The 19,027-nt window shown below is 49.0% G+C and overlaps 2 protein-coding genes across 3 annotated transcripts in view; one reads left to right on the top strand and one right to left on the bottom strand.

The window, feature by feature from the left end:
• The window catches only part of Abhd12 (abhydrolase domain containing 12, lysophospholipase), a 70,251-nt gene extending 53,794 nt beyond the window's left edge, over positions 1-16,457 (top strand). For both annotated transcript variants that reach the window (XM_052183863.1, XM_052183865.1), the window contains exons 3-13: positions 828-933; positions 3,009-3,128; positions 5,867-5,897; positions 7,062-7,107; positions 9,248-9,377; positions 10,245-10,282; positions 10,630-10,709; positions 11,609-11,691; positions 13,635-13,713; positions 14,580-14,707; positions 15,831-16,457. In XM_052183863.1, the coding sequence (XP_052039823.1) occupies positions 828-933; positions 3,009-3,128; positions 5,867-5,897; positions 7,062-7,107; positions 9,248-9,377; positions 10,245-10,282; positions 10,630-10,709; positions 11,609-11,691; positions 13,635-13,713; positions 14,580-14,707; positions 15,831-15,870 (881 nt within the window). In that variant the 3' untranslated portion in view covers positions 15,871-16,457. The remainder of the gene's footprint in view (positions 1-827; positions 934-3,008; positions 3,129-5,866; positions 5,898-7,061; positions 7,108-9,247; positions 9,378-10,244; positions 10,283-10,629; positions 10,710-11,608; positions 11,692-13,634; positions 13,714-14,579; positions 14,708-15,830) is intronic.
• Positions 16,458-17,407: 950 nt separating this feature from the next.
• The window catches only part of Pygb (glycogen phosphorylase B), a 47,869-nt gene continuing 46,249 nt past the window's right edge, over positions 17,408-19,027 (bottom strand). The window contains exon 20 of the mRNA XM_052183862.1: positions 17,408-18,798. Within this exon, the coding sequence (XP_052039822.1) occupies positions 18,646-18,798 (153 nt within the window). The 3' untranslated portion in view covers positions 17,408-18,645. The remainder of the gene's footprint in view (positions 18,799-19,027) is intronic.

The raw sequence follows: 19,027 nt of genomic DNA, 5'->3' as shown, positions 1-19,027 counted from the left end.
GGTGTAGCTACCAGTTTTGATGTTGTTTGCTTGTGTTTGCAGTGACAGTGGGGCAGGTTCCTCCTCAGTTACCCTGTGCTGCATATTTCCCATTCTGATGTTGCCATGATCTTCCATTGTTTGGCACACCTACTACATACATACATATCTAGTTACGGCCCTGCTGGCAGATGAAGGTTAACTGTAAGGCTCTGCATGTGCCTTGAGTTCACTGTGAGCAAGGTTCTAGATTTCATCCATTTCGCTGTCTTCTCTGGGTTAAATGATGGTGCCAGAAACTTGAGAACCTCTGTGCCTTCTTTCCTCCTTTTAAGTCATCTTATCCGTTACCCCCTCAACCAATGCCTGTGCCCACTCCCTGGACCCAGCCTTCAGCAGTGACTTAGCTGAGCTCTTTTGCAGGGCTCCCCCTCTGTGTCTCAGCTATCTTGTGCCACCTTATCCCGTTAAAGACCTTCCCTTCTCTTGCTACAGTCTCCCTCTTGAATAAACTTCCTGGTTCCAGGTTGCACTCTAGCTATGCCCTTACTGCAGTGTTTTCCAGCTGTATTTCAGTGTTTCTTAGCTCTCCCCTTCCCTGAAGTATGCCTCTCATGTGGCAAAATCCCAGCAGAGAAGCACTTACAGTGCTGTTGGGAGTTTTCACCTATGCTGTGGGGATAGGGTGTGTATTTGTCAATCCAGGTATTGTGAGGGTGTATGTATTGTAGTGGGGTATGTGCTCTGTGTGTCAAGTTTGTATGTGAATGCACGGGTGAGCAGAGATGTTTCTTAGTGTGTGTCTATCCTCTCCATTAACCTCAACTTCATCTCTTTGTCCCCTACAGTGAGGGTTCCCTATTTCATTGACTTAAAAAAACCACAGGATCAAGGGTTGAATCACACCTGCAATTACTACCTCCAGCCAGAGGATGATGTGACTATTGGAGTCTGGTGAGTGTCTTCAACCAAGGATGCAGGGTAGAGAGAGGCAGTAGCTCTTTGGCCTCTTCAGAAGGCTACAGAGCTCAGCTCAGGCACTGTCCTTGACACTGACTTGGGGTACTGTTGTTTGTTTTTATCTTCATCCATTCGTAAGGCTGAGGGAAGAAAGAGCTCAGCTAAATTTGATCTCAGTGGTGCAGGGTGAGATGGCACCAAGCTCTCTCCTGAGGTTTTTGAAACAGCAAAGGTTTTGTAACCATACTGGTTTTAGAGTCTTATGTCCAAAGTTTTTTTTTTGTTTGTTTGTTTTGTTTTGTTTTTTAACCAAGCAATCTAGAGACAAAAAAGAATATAAGAACACAATGACAAATACAGACTTGAATGTATCTTTTCAGAACTGTGAGTGACTACTGCCTGCAGCCCTTCCAGGGCCTGTGAGAGGGATGTTTACTTTTTTCCATAAATTCACACTGGACTTAAGCCCTGTGGCTTCTCTGTAGTTTCCTTGGAATTTATTTTAATGGCTTTTTGTGTAAGTGGTGATTCCTAAACAACTGTGTCAAATTGAGCTGCCCTGCATCAGTGTTTTCTTTTTCCTCCCAGAAGCAGCTCGGAATAACTGCCCCTTTATCTCAGCTGGGTTTATTTTTCAGTTGCTATACAGTCTCTTTCTGCAGCCTCAGAAACCCACCGTGTATGTGAGAAGTTTGTAAATGAGCCCAGTAAGTAGGCTGCCAGTGTGCCTGAGAGGAGCTGCAGATGCTTCAGCTTACAGGCTTTGTAAAGAGTAGAGAACAAGACGGGGGGCCCTCGTTCTCCGCAGCGGACGTTGGGAGTAGAGTCTTTTTGTCATTTTCTGGTTTGATTTAATTGAGTAACAGCTGACCTGTGTGTGCTTTGGGAACTGTCAAGAATTTGACCTGGAGCTGTATATGGGGCTGTGTATGGGGAGAATGATTGTTGGCTCTTAACTAGGAGCAAGGTTCTATCATGTTCAGAATTGTCATGGTGGTACTTAGGCAGAAAGCACTGGCAGCACCTATGCACATTTTAGGTACCTGGAGTGTTAGAGTGATTGGCTCACAAATCTTAAGGTAGTAGACAGCTGCTGCTGCCCTTGCTTGTCTGCCTAGACCGTTCTGTGATCTTGGGCTTTGGGAAACAGCAGACTTTCTTCCCAACTGCTCTCACCACTGTGTCTTCAGATTCTCCCACCAACTTCTGCAAAGGTCTGAGTGCAACCCTAGGTCACTTCTTGGCTATCAGCTCAGTGTCAGCTGCCCTCTACTATCAGCTTGGAGGTGTGCACACTGGGCCTCTGCTGAGAGTTCCAGATGGGATAGTCTGACTTCTAGAAGATGTCAGCTCCTACTGTGTACAGTAGTTCTGCCATCTTTGCCCCATCAGTACTATACACTGCCAGCCTAGGCTGCCTGAGAACTAGCGATCTTCCTGCCACAGTATCTCAGGCGTCTTGAACTGTGACTTGTCTTGTATGGGAGTGACCATTACAGTGGCTGGAAACACAAAAATGTGATCCTCATGAATGGACAAGAGAAATGCATTAAAATAGAAAGTAAGGACTTGGCTACTCGATTTTTAAAACATTTATGTCCTTAATATCTAGAGTGAATTTTGCTAAGATTTTTAGAGGAAAAGTAGACATCTATTAAGACCCTTCCCAGTGGTTAACAGTATATCTCTGAGGGAGAGTTTGGCCAAATAGAATAGCAGTATCCAAGAGCCTGGACCAGCCTGCCTGAGGTAAACTTAATCATATATTTATGACTCTAGAATACAGCAAAGTTCTGCCAGCTAATGCAGGACAGATTTCTCTCACATTTAAACAAGCTATTTGACCAGCAAGAGGCCCTTTGCTCTCTCTAAGGTGGTCAGCAGCTGAGCTTGCAGCTTATAGTTTCAGTTACTCCTTTTAGAGGTGAGATAATGTGCCACCCACTCTTCTGTTCAATTGTACATAGATAGGAGCTCTGCTGCTTTCTGTCTCCACAACCCTAATGTAGGTGCCACTGTGTGGAGCAGGGGCATCTGACTTTGCTGCACCTCTCTGCTTCTGTCTCCAGGCACACCATTCCCTCTGTCTGGTGGAAGAATGCCCAAGGGAAGGACCAGATGTGGTATGAGGATGCTCTGGCTTCTAACCACGCCATCGTACTGTACTTGCATGGGAATGCAGGCACCAGGTAAACCCGAACAAGTGGTGTGACCTCTGTGCAGTACCTGGCTCCCTCCTAGGCTAAACAATGCATTAGCTTAGACCTGTGAAGTAGGCCTGTGGTCTTTGTTATCTGGTTTACTGACTCACTGCATGCAAGGAGAGCTTGTGCAGAACAAAGGAAAGCTACAGTTTTTCTGGGGCTGGGAGAGTGTGGAGGCAGACGTGTGTGCTGTGGACCTGTGGGTCCCATCTTCCTAGAGCTCCCTGGGAGATGGTGCTGAGCAGCAAGCAGCTCTGGAAGCTGCAGCTTGAATCACGAGGAAGGGATGTGTTTCTGTCAGAGGCTAAGCTCCCCTGCCATAGGGCGTTTCCTTCTGCTTTGGGTCAAAGGGCACTATGTCTGCTAAAGTGTAAATTAAGAAACAGGGCTTCTCTTTAAGGAAGTGGTAGTCATTCAAGTGGTGGCCTCAGTACACCGTTGAGGAAAATACTGACTCCCTCTTGACTTTCTGTGTTTGTCACCTCTGATCTGAAGAGTGGCAGACAACTCTGTGAGAAAGCCCTAAAGTATAGATTAGGGTAGCTATACAAAAAGGCAAGCACTCTCCCTCCTCCTTCTCTCCTTCCTCCTCTTTCTTTTTTCTTCACACTTCTGAAAAAGAGGCAGAGAGTATTGAAAAGTGACCGGAGGAAAGCTGAAGACTGAGCATGTATGAACATGTCTGCTGTCCTGGGCTATCTGTGTATGTGACCGGTCTGCTGGCAGTCTTGACACATCAACACAGTAAATCAGTGTGTTCTAGTAGGCTGTTGAAAAAGTACACACTTTGCCCATTGGAGCCTTTCTGTTTTACCCCAATGCTTCTCGAGGTGGGTTTAAGGCCTTGGACTCCAGGCTTACACTGGAGCTGCTCTCCCACCTGAAAGGCCCACGTACTGGTACTGTTTATACCACAGCGTGTTGTTCAGAAGGGGCAGAGGAGGTGCAGTTGTGAAAGAAGAGCATTGTTTGAAAATAACAGGGTCCCTTTTTCTATGCTTCTTTGGGTTGCCTGTGAGAGAGCCTGAAGGAGCCAGAAGGGAGGTAGCCCTTCACCAGAGAGTAGCTTCAGGGTAGACCTTTTATAGGTAGAAATAGCAAGAAAAACAATGTATGGGTCTTTGTAGAAGGGAATGCAGTCCTGGGTAGATATCTGCCGTGGGGCCATGCAGAGCGCATTGCAGAGGGAACCCAGAAGCACTGCCCACGAGGTGGGTCTCTGTGCCAAGAGCAGAATGTTTGGCTCCTGCTCTGTAGAGTTTGCACTCTGCTTTGTTGAGGACAGGCTGCAGTAGGTTTCTCTTCTGCTTTTCAAAGACCAAGTAGCTGTAAACAGCTCTTGTAGCATCTTTTCATAAATGAGAAAATTGTAGTTGGCTGTGGCACATGTTTCTGGTGGTAATGTGTTAAAGAAAAAAGACAAAGCTTCGCTGTAGCTTTGTGTCTGACAGGAATACGGTGACATCTAGTGCTTTGCTGTGCCCTCCTGCTCCTGGAGACCGCTCCGGCGTGCCTGCATTCTGTCTGGTCCTGTCTGCACCCCATTTCTTAAATGCTTTGGCTCACTTGCTCAGACACTTCTCTGGCTATCCTTCCCTCCCCAAGCACAGTCCCCTGGGCAGCTCCACCAGTCTGAGTAATTAGCATTGATGTCTTGAAGGGGCAGCTTCCTTGAGCTCTCAGTTCCACTTTCTGTTTGCAGACAACAGAGGGAGTTTGGGGAGCTTGGGAAAGGTGTTTTCCACAGACAGCTAAGCACATCTGCCATGGCTTCCTTCTGGTCTTGAACACCTCTTTGCGTTTTCGTGCCACAATGTCTGTTTTACTCCTCTAACTCATTCGTGTGTCCTTGCAATGGCGTTCCCACTCACCATATTCCTGAAATGGCCTTGGTGCTCACTATGAAAGAAGGAAAATAGGTTTGAAGGATGAAGAAAGGATTAACAAATGGTTGGCTAGGACCCTACTCTGCTGAGGAGCTAGCCATTCTCACTCCTGTAAATTAACAAAGGCCTCCGATGAAGGCCCAGGACTCACTGTCTAGGTAGAGTCCACATGTATGTGTGGCATGTGAAGGGACATCAGTGTAGCATAATGAAGCAGCACATGGAAAGGAGCTCCTGTGACCAGGGGGTCTAGATAGGAAATAAGGGGCACAGTAGGATGGTACCTGGACCAAGTTCCTTGACAGCTTCCACGCACACAGGTGGCCCTGGCCCTAGGACACTGGGAAGGGCTGGGTAGCATGGGCAGGCAGGGTGGGAGTGTGTTGTGTTTCCATGTATCTCATGAATCTGGGGCTATTAAGTATTTGTTCCTATTGAAACAGTACATATGATAATTAAGAAATACCCTAAGGTGCTAGAAATAAGTTTGATGCCACTTAGGTGGATTCGAAGAGTCATGTGTCTACACAGGCCTGTCTTTGAAATGGGCTTTGGGATCCCGGATTTAATATGTTAAATATGTTTGTGTGCCTACGTGAGTTTATGTGCACTATGTGCATGCAGGTGCCCGTTGGAACTGTAGACACAAACAGGTGTAAGCCGCCTAATGTGGGTATTGGGAACTCAACCCAGAACCTCTGAAAGAACAGTAAGCATTCTAAACCATTGCGTCACGCCTGTAGCTCTGGGATCCCAGACTCTTGAGGGCCTTCCCATGCCCTACCTTGAGCAGGGGCACTAACACTACTTCCTGTTTCTCTCCTTTTTATGCTGCAGAGGAGGTGACCACCGGGTAGAGCTGTACAAGGTGAGTGCTGATGGCCCGAAGGAGCAGTCCTGTTGGCTGCAGGATGCTGGAATAGAAGGGGTCACTTGAGTTAGCCGCTCTGAAAAGTTACCATTCACGGACATGCTGGAAGGTCATGCGCACTAGTTTTCCATGGATCTTCCATGTGCTGCTTCTGGGGTGGGCTCCAGAACCAGTGCAAAAATTTGGGGATTCTGTCTCAGGTATTTGTGAATGAGATGAAAGGCGTTTGACATTGTTTTCTGTAGTAGAAGCAACTCTCCTTGTCCAGGTCCACAGGGCTTTGGGTGCTGACTAAGAGAGGACAGGATTTACCAGGTTGTTCCCTGGGAAAGCACTTTGTCTTCCTGAAGGTGGAGTGTTAAGCAGCTCTAGGTGACAGTGGTGGCATGGAAGTAGCTTTCATTGTTCTACGCATACCCAAGCCAGCATATTGTACACTGCACACGAGTCATGATTGGTTTGGGTTTTTCGGGGTTTGGGGGTTTGGGTTCTTTTGGGTTTTGTTTTATTTTGTTTTGGTTCAAGACAAGGTTTCTGGGATTCCAGAACTGGAGGGATGACTCAGTAGTTTAGAATCAAGAAATCCAGTTCGATCCCTGACTGCCCCGGAACTGCCTGGTCTGTACACCAGACTGGCCTCAAACTTAGAGATCCACCTGCCTCTGCCTCCTGAGTGCTAGGATTAAAGACATGTGCCACTATCGCCCAGAGTTATGATCTTAATGAGACTGGGCAAGAACAGCTAGTAAATCTGTGGGGATTTTTTAAAAAATAGAGAAAAATTCAACAAAATCGGATAAATACTAGGTTGCAGTTACTGAAGTCTCTGAGGTCCACCAGCATCCTGCCTCCTCAAGCCTGTTGACAGTACCTGAGAGCGCTCTGCTGTTGTACCTGTGTTGTAAAGCATCATCCTGAGAGGTATAGGAGCTGGCGACTTGGCCATCTAAGCATCAGCAGAGAAGGCATCCTTCCCATGCTGCTTAGGCAGAGGAAGTTAGAACACTCTACCACAGCAAGTCCAGGCAGGAGCTGCATGTCAACTATCCGTTACGTTCCATCGTATACATGACTCAGGGCAGAGCTCTGCATGAGTTTCGTGGGAGGCAAGCTGCTCAGGCCAAGATGGGTTGCCAATAATGCATGTCTTTCCCTTCACAGGTGCTGAGTTCCCTTGGTTACCACGTGGTCACCTTTGACTACAGAGGTGAGGTTCCTTTAAGAATGTATCATGTCCTCACTTCTAATGATTCTTAGTGGGCAGACTGTGAGAACTTGGAAGTGAGGCAGACATCTTGTTTGTACAATTCTGGGCCTGCACGGACTGCACTGTCAGTGGGAGGAAGGGTAATAGACATCCTATTGTAGCATCTGGGTGCTGACTTGGGACTCGTGTTTTCCCTGCAGCTGGACATAAGACACTAGCTCAGTAGCAGAGCTAGGCTTTAGTCTGGTAAAACAATGAAAGCTGGAAAGGATTCACTGAGAGCAGATGAACTCCTCTGTCTTAGATAGTCTTGCTTCTTTCTTTTTGTTCTTAGGGTTGTCCCTGAGAAGACTGAGAGTCCAGTTTGATATTTGCTGTGAGCATTCTGGTCAATGAGCAACAGGAATACTTTTTTAACAGTGAACAACTGTTTGTTAAGGACTGTTCTTCCATAGAATCCCCAGTTGGAGAGCTCAAGGGACAAGGCCGCTCAGCCACCTTGTTTGACTCTCCTGGCAAGGGCAGTGGTTCAGATGTCCTTGGACTAAGGGATGGAAGCCACTGTTACCTACAAGTGGGATTTATATTAGTTTCCTTTTGTTGATGTAACAAATGACCACAAACAACATATTAAAACAAAGCAAATTTATTATCTTGTAGTTATGAGAATCAGAAGTCCAAAATCTTTAACCCCTGAGATAGAATTAAAGTGTCTGTGAGCTTTGTTCTTCCATGACTTCTGGAGCAACCCCTAACCACTGGGCTTTCCTAGCTGCAGAGGGACACTGGCATTTGACATGTTTTTCTTTCCTTTTCTGCATGTATGTCTGCATTCCAAAAGAGGGCATCAGATCCCATTATAGATGGTTGTGAGCCACCATGTGGTTACTGAAAATTGAACTCAGCATCTCTGGAAGAGGAGCCAGTGCTCTTAACCACTGAGCCATCTCTCCAGCCCTGACCTTTCTGTTATCAAAATGTTCATGACTACTTGGGCTTTACCCAGATCCCCTGGTATCAAGACTGACTCATCAGTGGCCTTCATTCTTTCTGCAGCATAACTCCCTTGGCCTAAGGGTCACATGTTTGCCAGTTCTATGATTAAGATGTCAACTTCTCCAGGAGCCACTGTTGCTGAACACAGTGATGGCTTTCACTATGCCTTTAATCTCAGCTCTAGGGAGGCAGAGACAGATGGATCTCTGAGTTCAAGGCCAGCCCTCTCTACAGAGGGAGTTCCAGGATAGCCAGGATTACACAGAGACTCAAAAAACAAACAACCACAACAACAAAACAAAGCAAAACAAACAAAAGGATGAATTAAGCAAAGAGCTGGAAAGCCCTGCTCCTTTTCCTTCTTTTTGCCTTCTCCATTCTGCAAAGGTTTTCAGAAACATTCTTCCTCGTGTGTTTCTGTCTGTGGTGTGGAACAATCCTGTTCTATCTGAGTATGCACCTACTTTCTGTTCACTGTCTCTCCCTTCATGCTCTGTCTCCTACTCGATACACTAAGCCTTTAGCTAAGTCCCTCCTCAGCTCTTCTTCCCTGGGTTTGGAGTCTGGTATTATAATTCTAGACTTGCTTACACAGCAGGATGGTGTGCATAAGTCATGTGAGGATGACTCAGTGCTAAGCCACTGAGAGGCAGTTTGTCCTTGATCTTTGCTGGAGATCAGGAGAGAATCAGAGTTGCCTGGAGAATCTCCTGACCTCCCTGCCTCCCTGCTGCTTCATGACTTCCTCCTCTTTGGCCTCCTTCTGTTGGCCCTGGGCAGACTGGGGTCATCTTGTCAGCAGTCCACCTCGCCTGGTCCTCATGAGCCTCAGTGCTGGCCTGTGGGTAGAGCAGAGGAAGAAATAGCTTGAAGGACGCATGCACTAGCAGGACATGGATTTGCGGGTCTGGTGTGTGCCTTGCTGACTCTCTTGTTAGTTCCAATCTGATATGCATGTAGAATAACAGGGCTGTCTGGTTTGTCGGCCAGAAAAAGTAGGGAAAGTTCACCACTGCCTGTCTCCCTGCCCCCAGAGCTGGAGTAGAAATGAGGGCACACAGAAGGGGCTGCAGTTGCTCGTGGGGCAGCTTTTACTGGAGCTGCTTTAGTTTCACAAGCTGCCTTTGACATTCCTCTCTCTCAGGTTGGGGTGACTCAGTAGGAACACCGTCGGAGCGAGGCATGACGTATGACGCACTCCATGTTTTTGACTGGATCAAAGCAAGAAGTGGTGATAATCCTGTGTATATTTGGGGCCATTCACTGGGCACTGGGTAAGAGCTCTCAAAGCAAAAGAGTGATGTAGTGAAGGCTGGCCTCGTGTGCGGCCTCTGAGCCTACGGCATCATCCAGTGCTCAGCCCTAGGCTCCTGTCCCCGTGCAGGGGGTAAGGGAGTAAAGCACCATGAGCGACGAAGGAGAGACTGAACTCCTTCAACTGCTCTGCAGCTGGAAGTGCCTTAGAACCAATATGGGCAGTGCAGACGGCAGCCAGTGACCAGGGAGCTCTAGTCCCAAAGCGCTCTCAGGGTGCAGACAGAGTGCTGGACTGTGTCAGCTGTGACTTGGGGTGTGTTTACCAACCCCTGAGTACAGTACACTAGGTAAAGATGCTTGGAACCAGCTTTGTCACTTTGGCATGTTCAGCTTAGCAGGGAACATCAAGAAGAAAGATCCATGGGCAACCTGGGTTCCTCTGGGAGGAGGGAGGAAGCCCCAGGGGAAGGATGCTGGCTGTCTCTCTGGTTGTCTGCGTGGCATCTGCCAGGTCTTATTCTAAGACAGCAGGAGGTCCCTGGCCCTGGTGGGTGACAAGTGCTACTGTCCTCCTGTCTCCCAGAAGTAACTGTACCAACCAGCCAGTGTACCAGCTGAAGGGGGTGCGGGGGTACAGAGTGGGGGGGAGGGCAACCTGTGGGAGACTGTTCCTGGAGAGAGACCACATACCTGAGGACAGGAAGGTGGCTGCTGTCACCTTTTAAGAAAGGTCAACTTGTGGTTCACCTTGTTCCTCCCACTCACCCTGAAGCTAACTGAGGTTAGCTTCTCAGGACAGATTCTCTGAGCATTTTCCAGGATCAGCACAGCTTCACTTAAAAAGATTTTCTTCAGAATTCAGCTGAAGTGTTTTTTCTTTCCAGAGTGGCAACAAATCTGGTACGGCGCCTCTGTGAGCGAGGTGAGGGAGCCAGGCACTGTGTGGCCGTGTGCCTTGTCGTACGTGTTAGTGATCCAGTCCCTGCTATGCATTCCTGGCAAGCAAAGTCTAACTGGCAAGCAGCACAGTGATAGCATAAGCTGACCATCAAGGGTGGGCTCCAGGTGTTCTCAGCATTTACCCCACCTGCCCTCCCAGTAGGCTCCTTAGAAGTCATCTGGAGCCCCTCGGGGCCGGGGCTGATGGTGGTGGGAGGCTCGTGCAAAAGTGGGTGCCTGGGCTCTCTGTCCTGTTCACACACTGCCGCCACCTAGCCTCACTGGCTCTGTCACTTCTTTACCCACTGTAAACTCTCTTTGTCTATCTAGAGACGCCACCAGATGCCCTTATATTGGAGTCTCCATTTACAAATATTCGTGAAGAAGCAAAGAGTCATCCATTTTCAGTGGCAAGTATACGGTTTTATGAAAAATGTATTTTCACTGTTAAAATAATTATCATGAAACTAAGAGGAAGTAGATACTGAGACCAGTCATACTAAAAGGAGCCACTTAATATTCACTGAAGACCCCTAGTACTAGGCACCGCCCGCCCAGAGAGCTGCCAGAGAAGAGGGAAGAGCTTTCAGCCGGGGGCACTGGTACTGTAGGAGGCCATGCCCCTGTGGCCAGACTGCATAGCCAGTCCTGTTTGGCTGCACTGCACACCTGGCTGCACTCATGGCGGCATCACTGCCCACTTGGTTCTGTGGAGGGTGCAGCTAGCTCCCCACTTGGGAGGTGCCAGAGGATTATTAGAACCCAGGCTCAGTACACTGGAGAGTCGGACTTCCCAGGATTGTCTCAGAGTAAAGTTCAGGTAACCTTGCCAAGGACTCTAGGGCCAGTCCGTCCCCACCTCTCCCTCCTCAGGAGGGAGCCACCCTTTCCCTGGCCCTGCCCATCTACTTTCCCACTTGAGCTCCTGACCAACGTGTGACCTGAGTATCTGTGCTGACATGAGATTTCCTGCTTCACCTATGGCCAGAGCACTCCTTTATTTTCTCATGCCATTGGTACAGCTTTTCCCTGACATTTTGTGAGGAAACCAGCCTTTTATTCCCATTTCCTTGGTGGGTATCTGTCTTTGTCTGTGGAGAGTCTGGTTTGTGGTTACATGTGAGGTGTGGAAGCCTTATCTGATCTTTGGGGCCGGCAGTTTTCTGTCCCTAGTCACAAAGCCAGGACAAAGCTGGAAATGGGAACTGTATATCCCCATAATCCCTTAAACCTAAACTGCCATAACTCTCGGCCTTTTCCTTCTGCACAGCCCTCTTAGCCTTCTGAAAACGCTTTCTGTCTTGTTCAGATATACCGATACTTCCCTGGCTTTGACTGGTTCTTCCTCGACCCCATTACAAGCAGTGGAATTAAGTTTGCAAATGACGAAAAGTGAGTATTATGGAAGAGTGAGTAGACAGACACAGGCCTGCCCATGACTCAGCGCAGTGTGAGCCTGACAGAGGGCTGCAGGAGACTCACGGTTGCTCTCCGAGACGGTGTCTTTTGAAAGGGAAAGTCAAGTTGAGCTTAGTATTAGAAATAAGAAAAAACATTTCTCTGACAGGGCAGGGTCTGTCCATGCCTCGGTTTGCAAATGGAGTCAGTGTTTCAGGTCTCTTCAGGCAGGTTCTCTCTTGCTATTTCTGCCATGCTGCATATTCTAGGCTTGCTGACCCACAGCTTCTGGGCCATGCTCCTGCCTCTGTTTCCTATCTTACCGCAGGGGTACTGGGATTACAGATGCCTGCTACATAGGCTCCAGAAATCACATTATTGTTGTCAGGATTGTGCAGCGAGAGCTGTATCTACTGAACAAGTAGATAGATAATGAAAATAGTCATTAAAAAAGAACACTTTTCTTCTCGTAGAGAAATAAAGAATTGTAAAAGATTAATAACATTTTTGCCCATATAATCATTTTTCCAGTCTAGAAATCAGGGCCTCTGAATAGACATTAAAGCAGTATTTAAATTTAACAGTGATCACATTGAAATAGATATGAAAGCATAAGCAGTTTTCCTTCAGGTATGTATTTTGCTTCTAAAAATAAAAATGCACCAGATTAAAATTTAAGTAACCATTACAGACAAATCCCCTTGTTTAAGTATTACCATTGTAGATCTTACAGGAAAGTTAACTGAGAAAAGCAAATTTGCTTTTTAAAAAAAAGTGAGTATTGGCCCCAGGCATCTGCCCTGGCTCCAGCTCGCACACAGATAGGCCGCATGTGAGGAGCTGCGGGCATGCGCCAGGGTAACCTGCTTTAACCTGCACGGCGGCCTCATGTGTAAATGGGACCTTCCTACGCCCACACAGGCAGTTTCCACACCAAGGATTTGCCGCTTTCTCCAAGAGGCTTAGGTTAAAGGAAATAGCGTATCAGATGTTCCACCATTGGAAGTTTGTCTTGTCAGCATGAAGACCTGAGTTTAAGCTCCAGAACCCATGTAAAAAAAAGCCAGGCGAGAGGATAAGGCTTGTAATTCCAGTGCTAAGAGGCAGAGACTGGTTTCTGATTGCCTGAGGTCAGTAAGAGATCCAGTCTCAAAACAGAAGGTAGGCAAGCACCTGGAGATAATGTCCAAGATTATCCTCTGGCCTTTGCCTCCACATGCATATATGGAGTATATACACAAGAAATGTACCCCCATGGTTCTATGTGCGCTGGGTGCCAACTAGTAGGAGGTTATGTTTGGGGTCACATGCTCTCTTGAGGCAAGGCCCTGCTTCGTGTTGGGATGGCATCGTGGTGCTACCTTCAGGGAAGTGCACAGCTCTGCTAGAGGTCAAGGTGGAAACAGCTCAAGTGGCTACCCCAGTCGCCCGGTCCAGTCCTGGTGGCTGTTCTTTCTACTTTGTGGCTTGCTGAAGAACTGGCTCTACTGAACCTATTGTGCCATTTGCCATTAAAGGCTCAACGCTAGAATGACTGAAATGCCAATTACACAAAGTTAAGTAGAGCACTGATCTTTAACCAACAGATTCATAGTAATATCCACTTGTGGTAAGATCCGTAGAGCACTTAGATATCCTTATTTGTAAACATTGTTGTTGTTTTTAACTATTAATATATCTGCTGGCAAAGTTAATGGTTTTCCATTTTCATAAAATGTTGGGGAGTGCAGTGACCTCTAGATTGACATCGGTCACCTCGCTGAAATACAGTTATTTCAAATAAAACAAAACAAAACAAACCTAAGAAGGTATTTATTAGTTCTGTAGTAAAAAGAAACCTAGGTGCATTCAGGCTGTTAAGCACCGAGGAGGAACACACCATAAACTCAGATCTCTGCCCTCGTTGGTCTCCACCTGACCGTCCCTTTCTCCTACAGTGTGAAGCACATCTCCTGTCCTCTGCTCATCTTGCACGCTGAGGATGACCCAGTTGTGCCCTTTCATCTCGGCAGAAAGGTAGGTATTGTGACACTGCCCCGGTACAGTAGATGCCATTGGCCCTTAGTATGGATCAGGTTGGGCTTGCAAGGGAGGGACGCAGGCCCCGCCCACCGTGTCGTGGAGTGGGCTTCCATCACATTAGTTTGCATCTTTCCAGGTGCTCACCAGCCTATGAGGTCCGATGTCAGGGTAAGAGCAGACTGCTGTTGTAGCCACCAGAAACTATGACAAACAAGCGTTAGAGGCCAGGCTGCCATGGGAGGATTGAGGGGACCACTCTACCTCTGCTGGCAGAACTGATGGAAGACATCTAGGCTGTTTTCTTGCCTTTGGGGATAAACTGCAGGGACCTGCACTTGCTGCTACTAAATCTGCTTTCACTTTGCTGCTGGAAAGCTGGCTTAGATTTGTGGGGTGGGGGGCAGTTTGTGTGGTGAAGAACACCGTACCTGGCACAGGAGAGCCTAGGGGTGCTGGCTGTGCCTCATCAGCAGACTTGGCACAGGATTCACTCTGGGCAGGCTTTGCAAGTTACACAGATGATGAAGCCATCCAAGAGAGTGAGAACTGCCCAGCAGTGCACCCATGGTGCGTGCAGCCGAGCTGCCCCTCGTAGCTGTTCCTCAGGGGAAGGGCACTCCGGAAGCATAAGAGCAGAAAGAGGTCATAAACGATGACTTAAGGAAGTGGCAGTGCCTCGTGTTTGGCCTGTTAGACCAGACTCTGGCTTCTTGGACCCTGGCTGTGTAGGCTGCAATGACAGAAGCAGTGTCTGTGGGCACGGGGGCTGTTCTCCGGAGGAAGCACCGGGCTTTATTGAAGGAGGGGTCATAGGTGGGTCTCCACTGGCTCTAGGCTGATTCGTCTCTCCCCTTCACCAGCTATACAACATTGCTGCGCCATCTCGAAGTTTCCGAGACTTCAAAGTCCAGTTCATCCCCTTTCACTCAGACCTCGGCTACAGACATAAGTATATCTACAAGAGCCCGGAGCTTCCTCGGATACTGAGGTGAGACGTTCTCTGCTAACCCTGAGCCTCTCTGGACAGTGCTGCCTCACAGCTAGCTGTGTAGCAAGTGACAGCCACTGAAGCCATTTGAGCAGCTCAGAGGTGTGCTGCGGGGTCCCAGTGATTCCAGAGCCTGCCACCAACACCATGTACAAGTTGCGGAACTTTGTTTTCCTTTCTTCTGGATAATATAGTCAGATGGGGCATATGGTCTTCCTACACATCGTACAGTGCACACAAACATACGAATGGGGAGCACCTAACAGTTGTGCACACACACAGTCCTTACTCAGGCAGCTGAGTGTACAGTGTGCGCACATCCGGGGCCTTTCAGTGTGCATCTGCGCACTCCCGGTACATGGAAGGCTTCCTGTGTACAGCTTCCTGAAGGGAGGCCATGTTTCTAGCCTGTGCACACTAGTCACTCTTGGACAAAATGGAGGCTGCAGCCCAGACCCAGAGTACGAGTGTGCAGTACAAGGAGCCGTTTCTGACTGGCCTCCCATGCATGGCCAGCCTCCATGCTTCTACATAGATTCCCATATCACCTAGCTCCTTGTGGGATGACCCAGGTCCCATTCCCCACCACTCAGAGCAGTCTAACCCTCCTTGTCCACCAAGGAGAGGGTGCCATACTTGGGCTGCTGTGTAGCACAGGAACCCCGAGCACTGGGCTGCTTGGAGAGCACTTGCTCCTGAGAGTAGTCTGCTGTTCGTGCTGGTAGGCTGGAGAGGTGTGCTGAGGGCCAGTTATTCCCAACCTGTGACTAAATTGATTGCATAAATTATCTCCCAAAGAGCAATATCCTGTGTAGTCCAGACCCTAGCTCCTTTGAGAATTCCAGAGGCAAAGCTACATTACAGTAGAGGCTGCCATTTGGGGAAGGGAGCTGAGTAAGTTGTGTTTGGATTGACATCTTTGCCCTCCCCATTCGCAGCTTTGCCTGGGATTTGACCTGAGAGCTGCAGTGTTCTTCCTGCCTCACTCTGAGGGCTTTCTCGTCAGGTGGCCTGCAGCCCCAGATTCTTTGCAGCCTCAGTCACCTAAGACAGCCACTTGAGGACTGGGGAGTGCCGTCTTAGGCCCAAACACAGTTTGACTCATGCTTCTTCTCTGGTCTAGGGAGTTCCTAGGGAAGTCGGAACCGGAGCGCCAGCACTGAGACTGGCCCATGAAGGAGCATGAAGACCCACCTTCCTTCCCTTCTCCCTGGACAGCAGCCTGGCGCCCAGAAGCCCAGAGTGCCACCACCTGTGGTGCTCAGGAGCCCAGTGCATACCTAGAAAGAGGACCCAGACACAGCGGGCAGAGGCTCCATAGACGGCTCTGCGAGGAAAACCCGGTGGCAGGCAGGTGGCCCCCTGACCCTCTGGTGGCCACTGTAACTGAGCTCTTTTTGGGAAGGCTTATAGACAACAGGTGGACCCCATATGCTGGGCCTGGGGAGCTCGGGAAGGACTCAGGAGCTCAGGACCACTCCAGGCTCTCTGGCACCGTCGCTTAAGATACAGCAAAATGGTTCTCTCTGCCCTTCCTGGCACATACAGAACAGACTCCAAGTGGCTCAGTTTGTCCCCACAGCTCACGTGCCTGCTCGCCTTCCCCAGCTGTCCCTGCCCCCCTGGCATCTGTTCACCCACAGCAAGGGACACCTGGACCTGCACTTCCTTCCACCTGCCCACCTGTCTGTCACCTAACCTGGCCGTAGACTGAGCATTTATTTAAGAATAAAATCTCGGTGGTGGTCTATTTATTGTTTTCCCTCCTCTGCTGCCCCCTCACAGTTCCGTTCCTGACCACTGTCCAGACACAATCCCCACACAAGTCCAGAGAGCTGCTCCCAGCGCTCAGGCACTGGGCTCTGCTCGGATTGGAGGCACCCTCTCCTCAAAGGCAGGGCTAGACAGAGAGCACATGACCGCACTGTGGGAACATCGGCATTGCCAACACAGAAGCACCATCTCCCAGAGGACATGAGCTGCATAACCAGACGCATGTCACCACTTTGTCTTGATCTAAGTGTGTTTGGCCTTTTGTCAAAGCAGCCTGACCTAAAGCTACACACCTACAGACTAGGCAGGGCTGACAAGTGCGGGAGCGTAAGGCTTAGCAAGAACTAACACGAGGAGCAGCCACGGGCTATGGTCCTGTTCAGACAGTTGGGTACGAATATTTGCACTCCCTGCATCCTCTAGATGTGAAGGTGCAAGGCACCGAGGACCCAGCCTTTCCTGATCTTGGACTTTCCCCCAAGTCAAAGCTACACAGCTTTCCATCTCAAGGTATCTGTGCTGGGAGATCCTGGCAATGCACCTGTCTGTTCCTCCTAGGTCACAGGCTCGGCATTAGCAGGTGTGGGCTAGTTGGAGGACCCATGTCTGGAACTTAGACTCGCCATGCCAAAGCATCATAGAGCTCCCTAAGTGAGTCTCAAGACATGAGGAAAAAAACCTTCCCTGCCTCACTCTAGGACTAGGGATTTAGCTTTACTAAAGCCAGCCTGTGCTACCCACTACTGTTCTCTACCAAGAGGGCACGGGCATCAAAGAGTCCTTGTATAAACTGCTCTGTGCCAGAAACTTGGGCCTGGTTACAGAGGGACTACTGTAGCCTATTCTGCGCTTCTATCCTGGAGCCTCTCATGGGAGTTACCTGACACTGTGTGTTGTGGCAGAAATGCAGATACCACAGTGGCCAGCCATGGGCATAGAAGTTTAATCCATTTCTCATACAAGGAGGTAACAGCAAGTAGTAGAAGGGTGATCATATATTGCGGCTTCAAGGGACCTCATGCACAGGGCAGCAGATGACCAGCCCTAGGACCTGCCCACCCACCCCCACAAGCTACCACAGTGGTTCCGGTGAATTGAGTCCTGAAAACAGACACTTCCCAGCTAATGCTGCCAGAGTGAGGAAAGTGAGGGGTTCTCCTGCACACACCCAACCAGACAGAGCAATGCCACGTGGTGAAGCCTCTGGAAGGAGAATTTTATGTTGTTTTTCTGACAGTGCACTCTCCTTTGGGAAGCACTTAACGCAGGGTCTGCCCCCAGGGAGGAGCACTGCACCTGCAGTGGGTGGGCCCAGCCCCTCCTCATGCTGCTGTAGCAGAGTGGGAACGGGCCCACTGCAGGACCAGCAGCTGAGTCATCAAGCAGAAATACCCAGACTGACCAAATACAATGTCTACTTGCTAAAAAGGAAGGCTTTAGCTAGTTTCAATTCCTCAAGAAGTGCTATTTCCTGTTGAAAAAAACAAAGAACTAAGCCAACCCTCTATAAAATTGCCAGTCCTCAACCAAGACAGCCTCAGTTATGGGATAAATGTCTCTCTTCAGTGCTCCTCTCCAGGGGTTCTGGGTTCTACTTGACACCCACAAGGTTCCACAGATAGCTACAGAGGCATGGCCTTTATGGGTCAACCACCCACATACTCAATACAACCAAGGGCAAAAGACAAGCTGTGAGCATGAAACCTGAAGAAAAGGTTCTACCTAGCAGGCCAACAAACCCCACACACTGGGGTTGGCTGTACCCTGCAGCTGGTGACTGGTACTAGGAGAACATAGGAATACTGGCTCCATCACATCCCTATTCAGACCCCAGAACTAAAGGCTTAAGCTCACTCAGCTCTGCAGGATTTCAGGGGCTCAGCTTCACTCCCGCCTTGCTCATCCTCTGAGGATGATGATGGGCTGAAGCTGTGGGGACCATCTCTGCCCATCTGTGCCATGAGCTCTGCAAGAGTTCTTTGATAAGAAACCAGGAGGGTGCCACTACTTCTTCCTTATCCAGGTCCTCAAAACCATTCCCATGGTCCTTCCTGGAAGCCTAGCACTTCAGATAGCAGGGACCAGCAGCTGCTTGCGGTGCCTGAAGACTGGCATGGGCACAGTCAGCTAAACAAGCCACTGGTCTCACTGTGTGGGGTAATGAACTAGTCCTTGGGGAGGTTGGGGGGTGGGATCTGCAGGTCAGAGGGCTCTACACCCCAGATCTCCCGGGCGTATTCAGTGATGGTCCGGTCACTGGAGAACTTGCCAGAGCAGGCTATATTCCTGATCACCTTTTTAGTCCACTCCTTAGAATTCTGTGAAGGGAAAAAGAGACTGATTAACATTTGGCAGAGTTAAGGAATCCTAGGAGCCCGAGTTTCCAGTGCATGATGTTAACAGATAAGTTCTGAGCCTTGGGGCAGCCTATGGTAGAAGAAACTGCAACCATGTGCTTACAAAACAGCCCTCACTTGGCCAGAAGAGACCAGTTGCCTGAGACAGGATTACTGTCCTGTCCTCAGGCTCCGAAGGCATGGCTCACAG

This window comes from Apodemus sylvaticus, chromosome 5, assembly GCF_947179515.1.
Source record: "Apodemus sylvaticus chromosome 5, mApoSyl1.1, whole genome shotgun sequence".
In the NCBI taxonomy this organism is placed as follows: domain Eukaryota; kingdom Metazoa; phylum Chordata; class Mammalia; order Rodentia; family Muridae; genus Apodemus; species Apodemus sylvaticus.
Note: the sequence above shows the minus strand (reverse complement) of the source record. Positions and strands in the feature narration are given on the sequence as shown.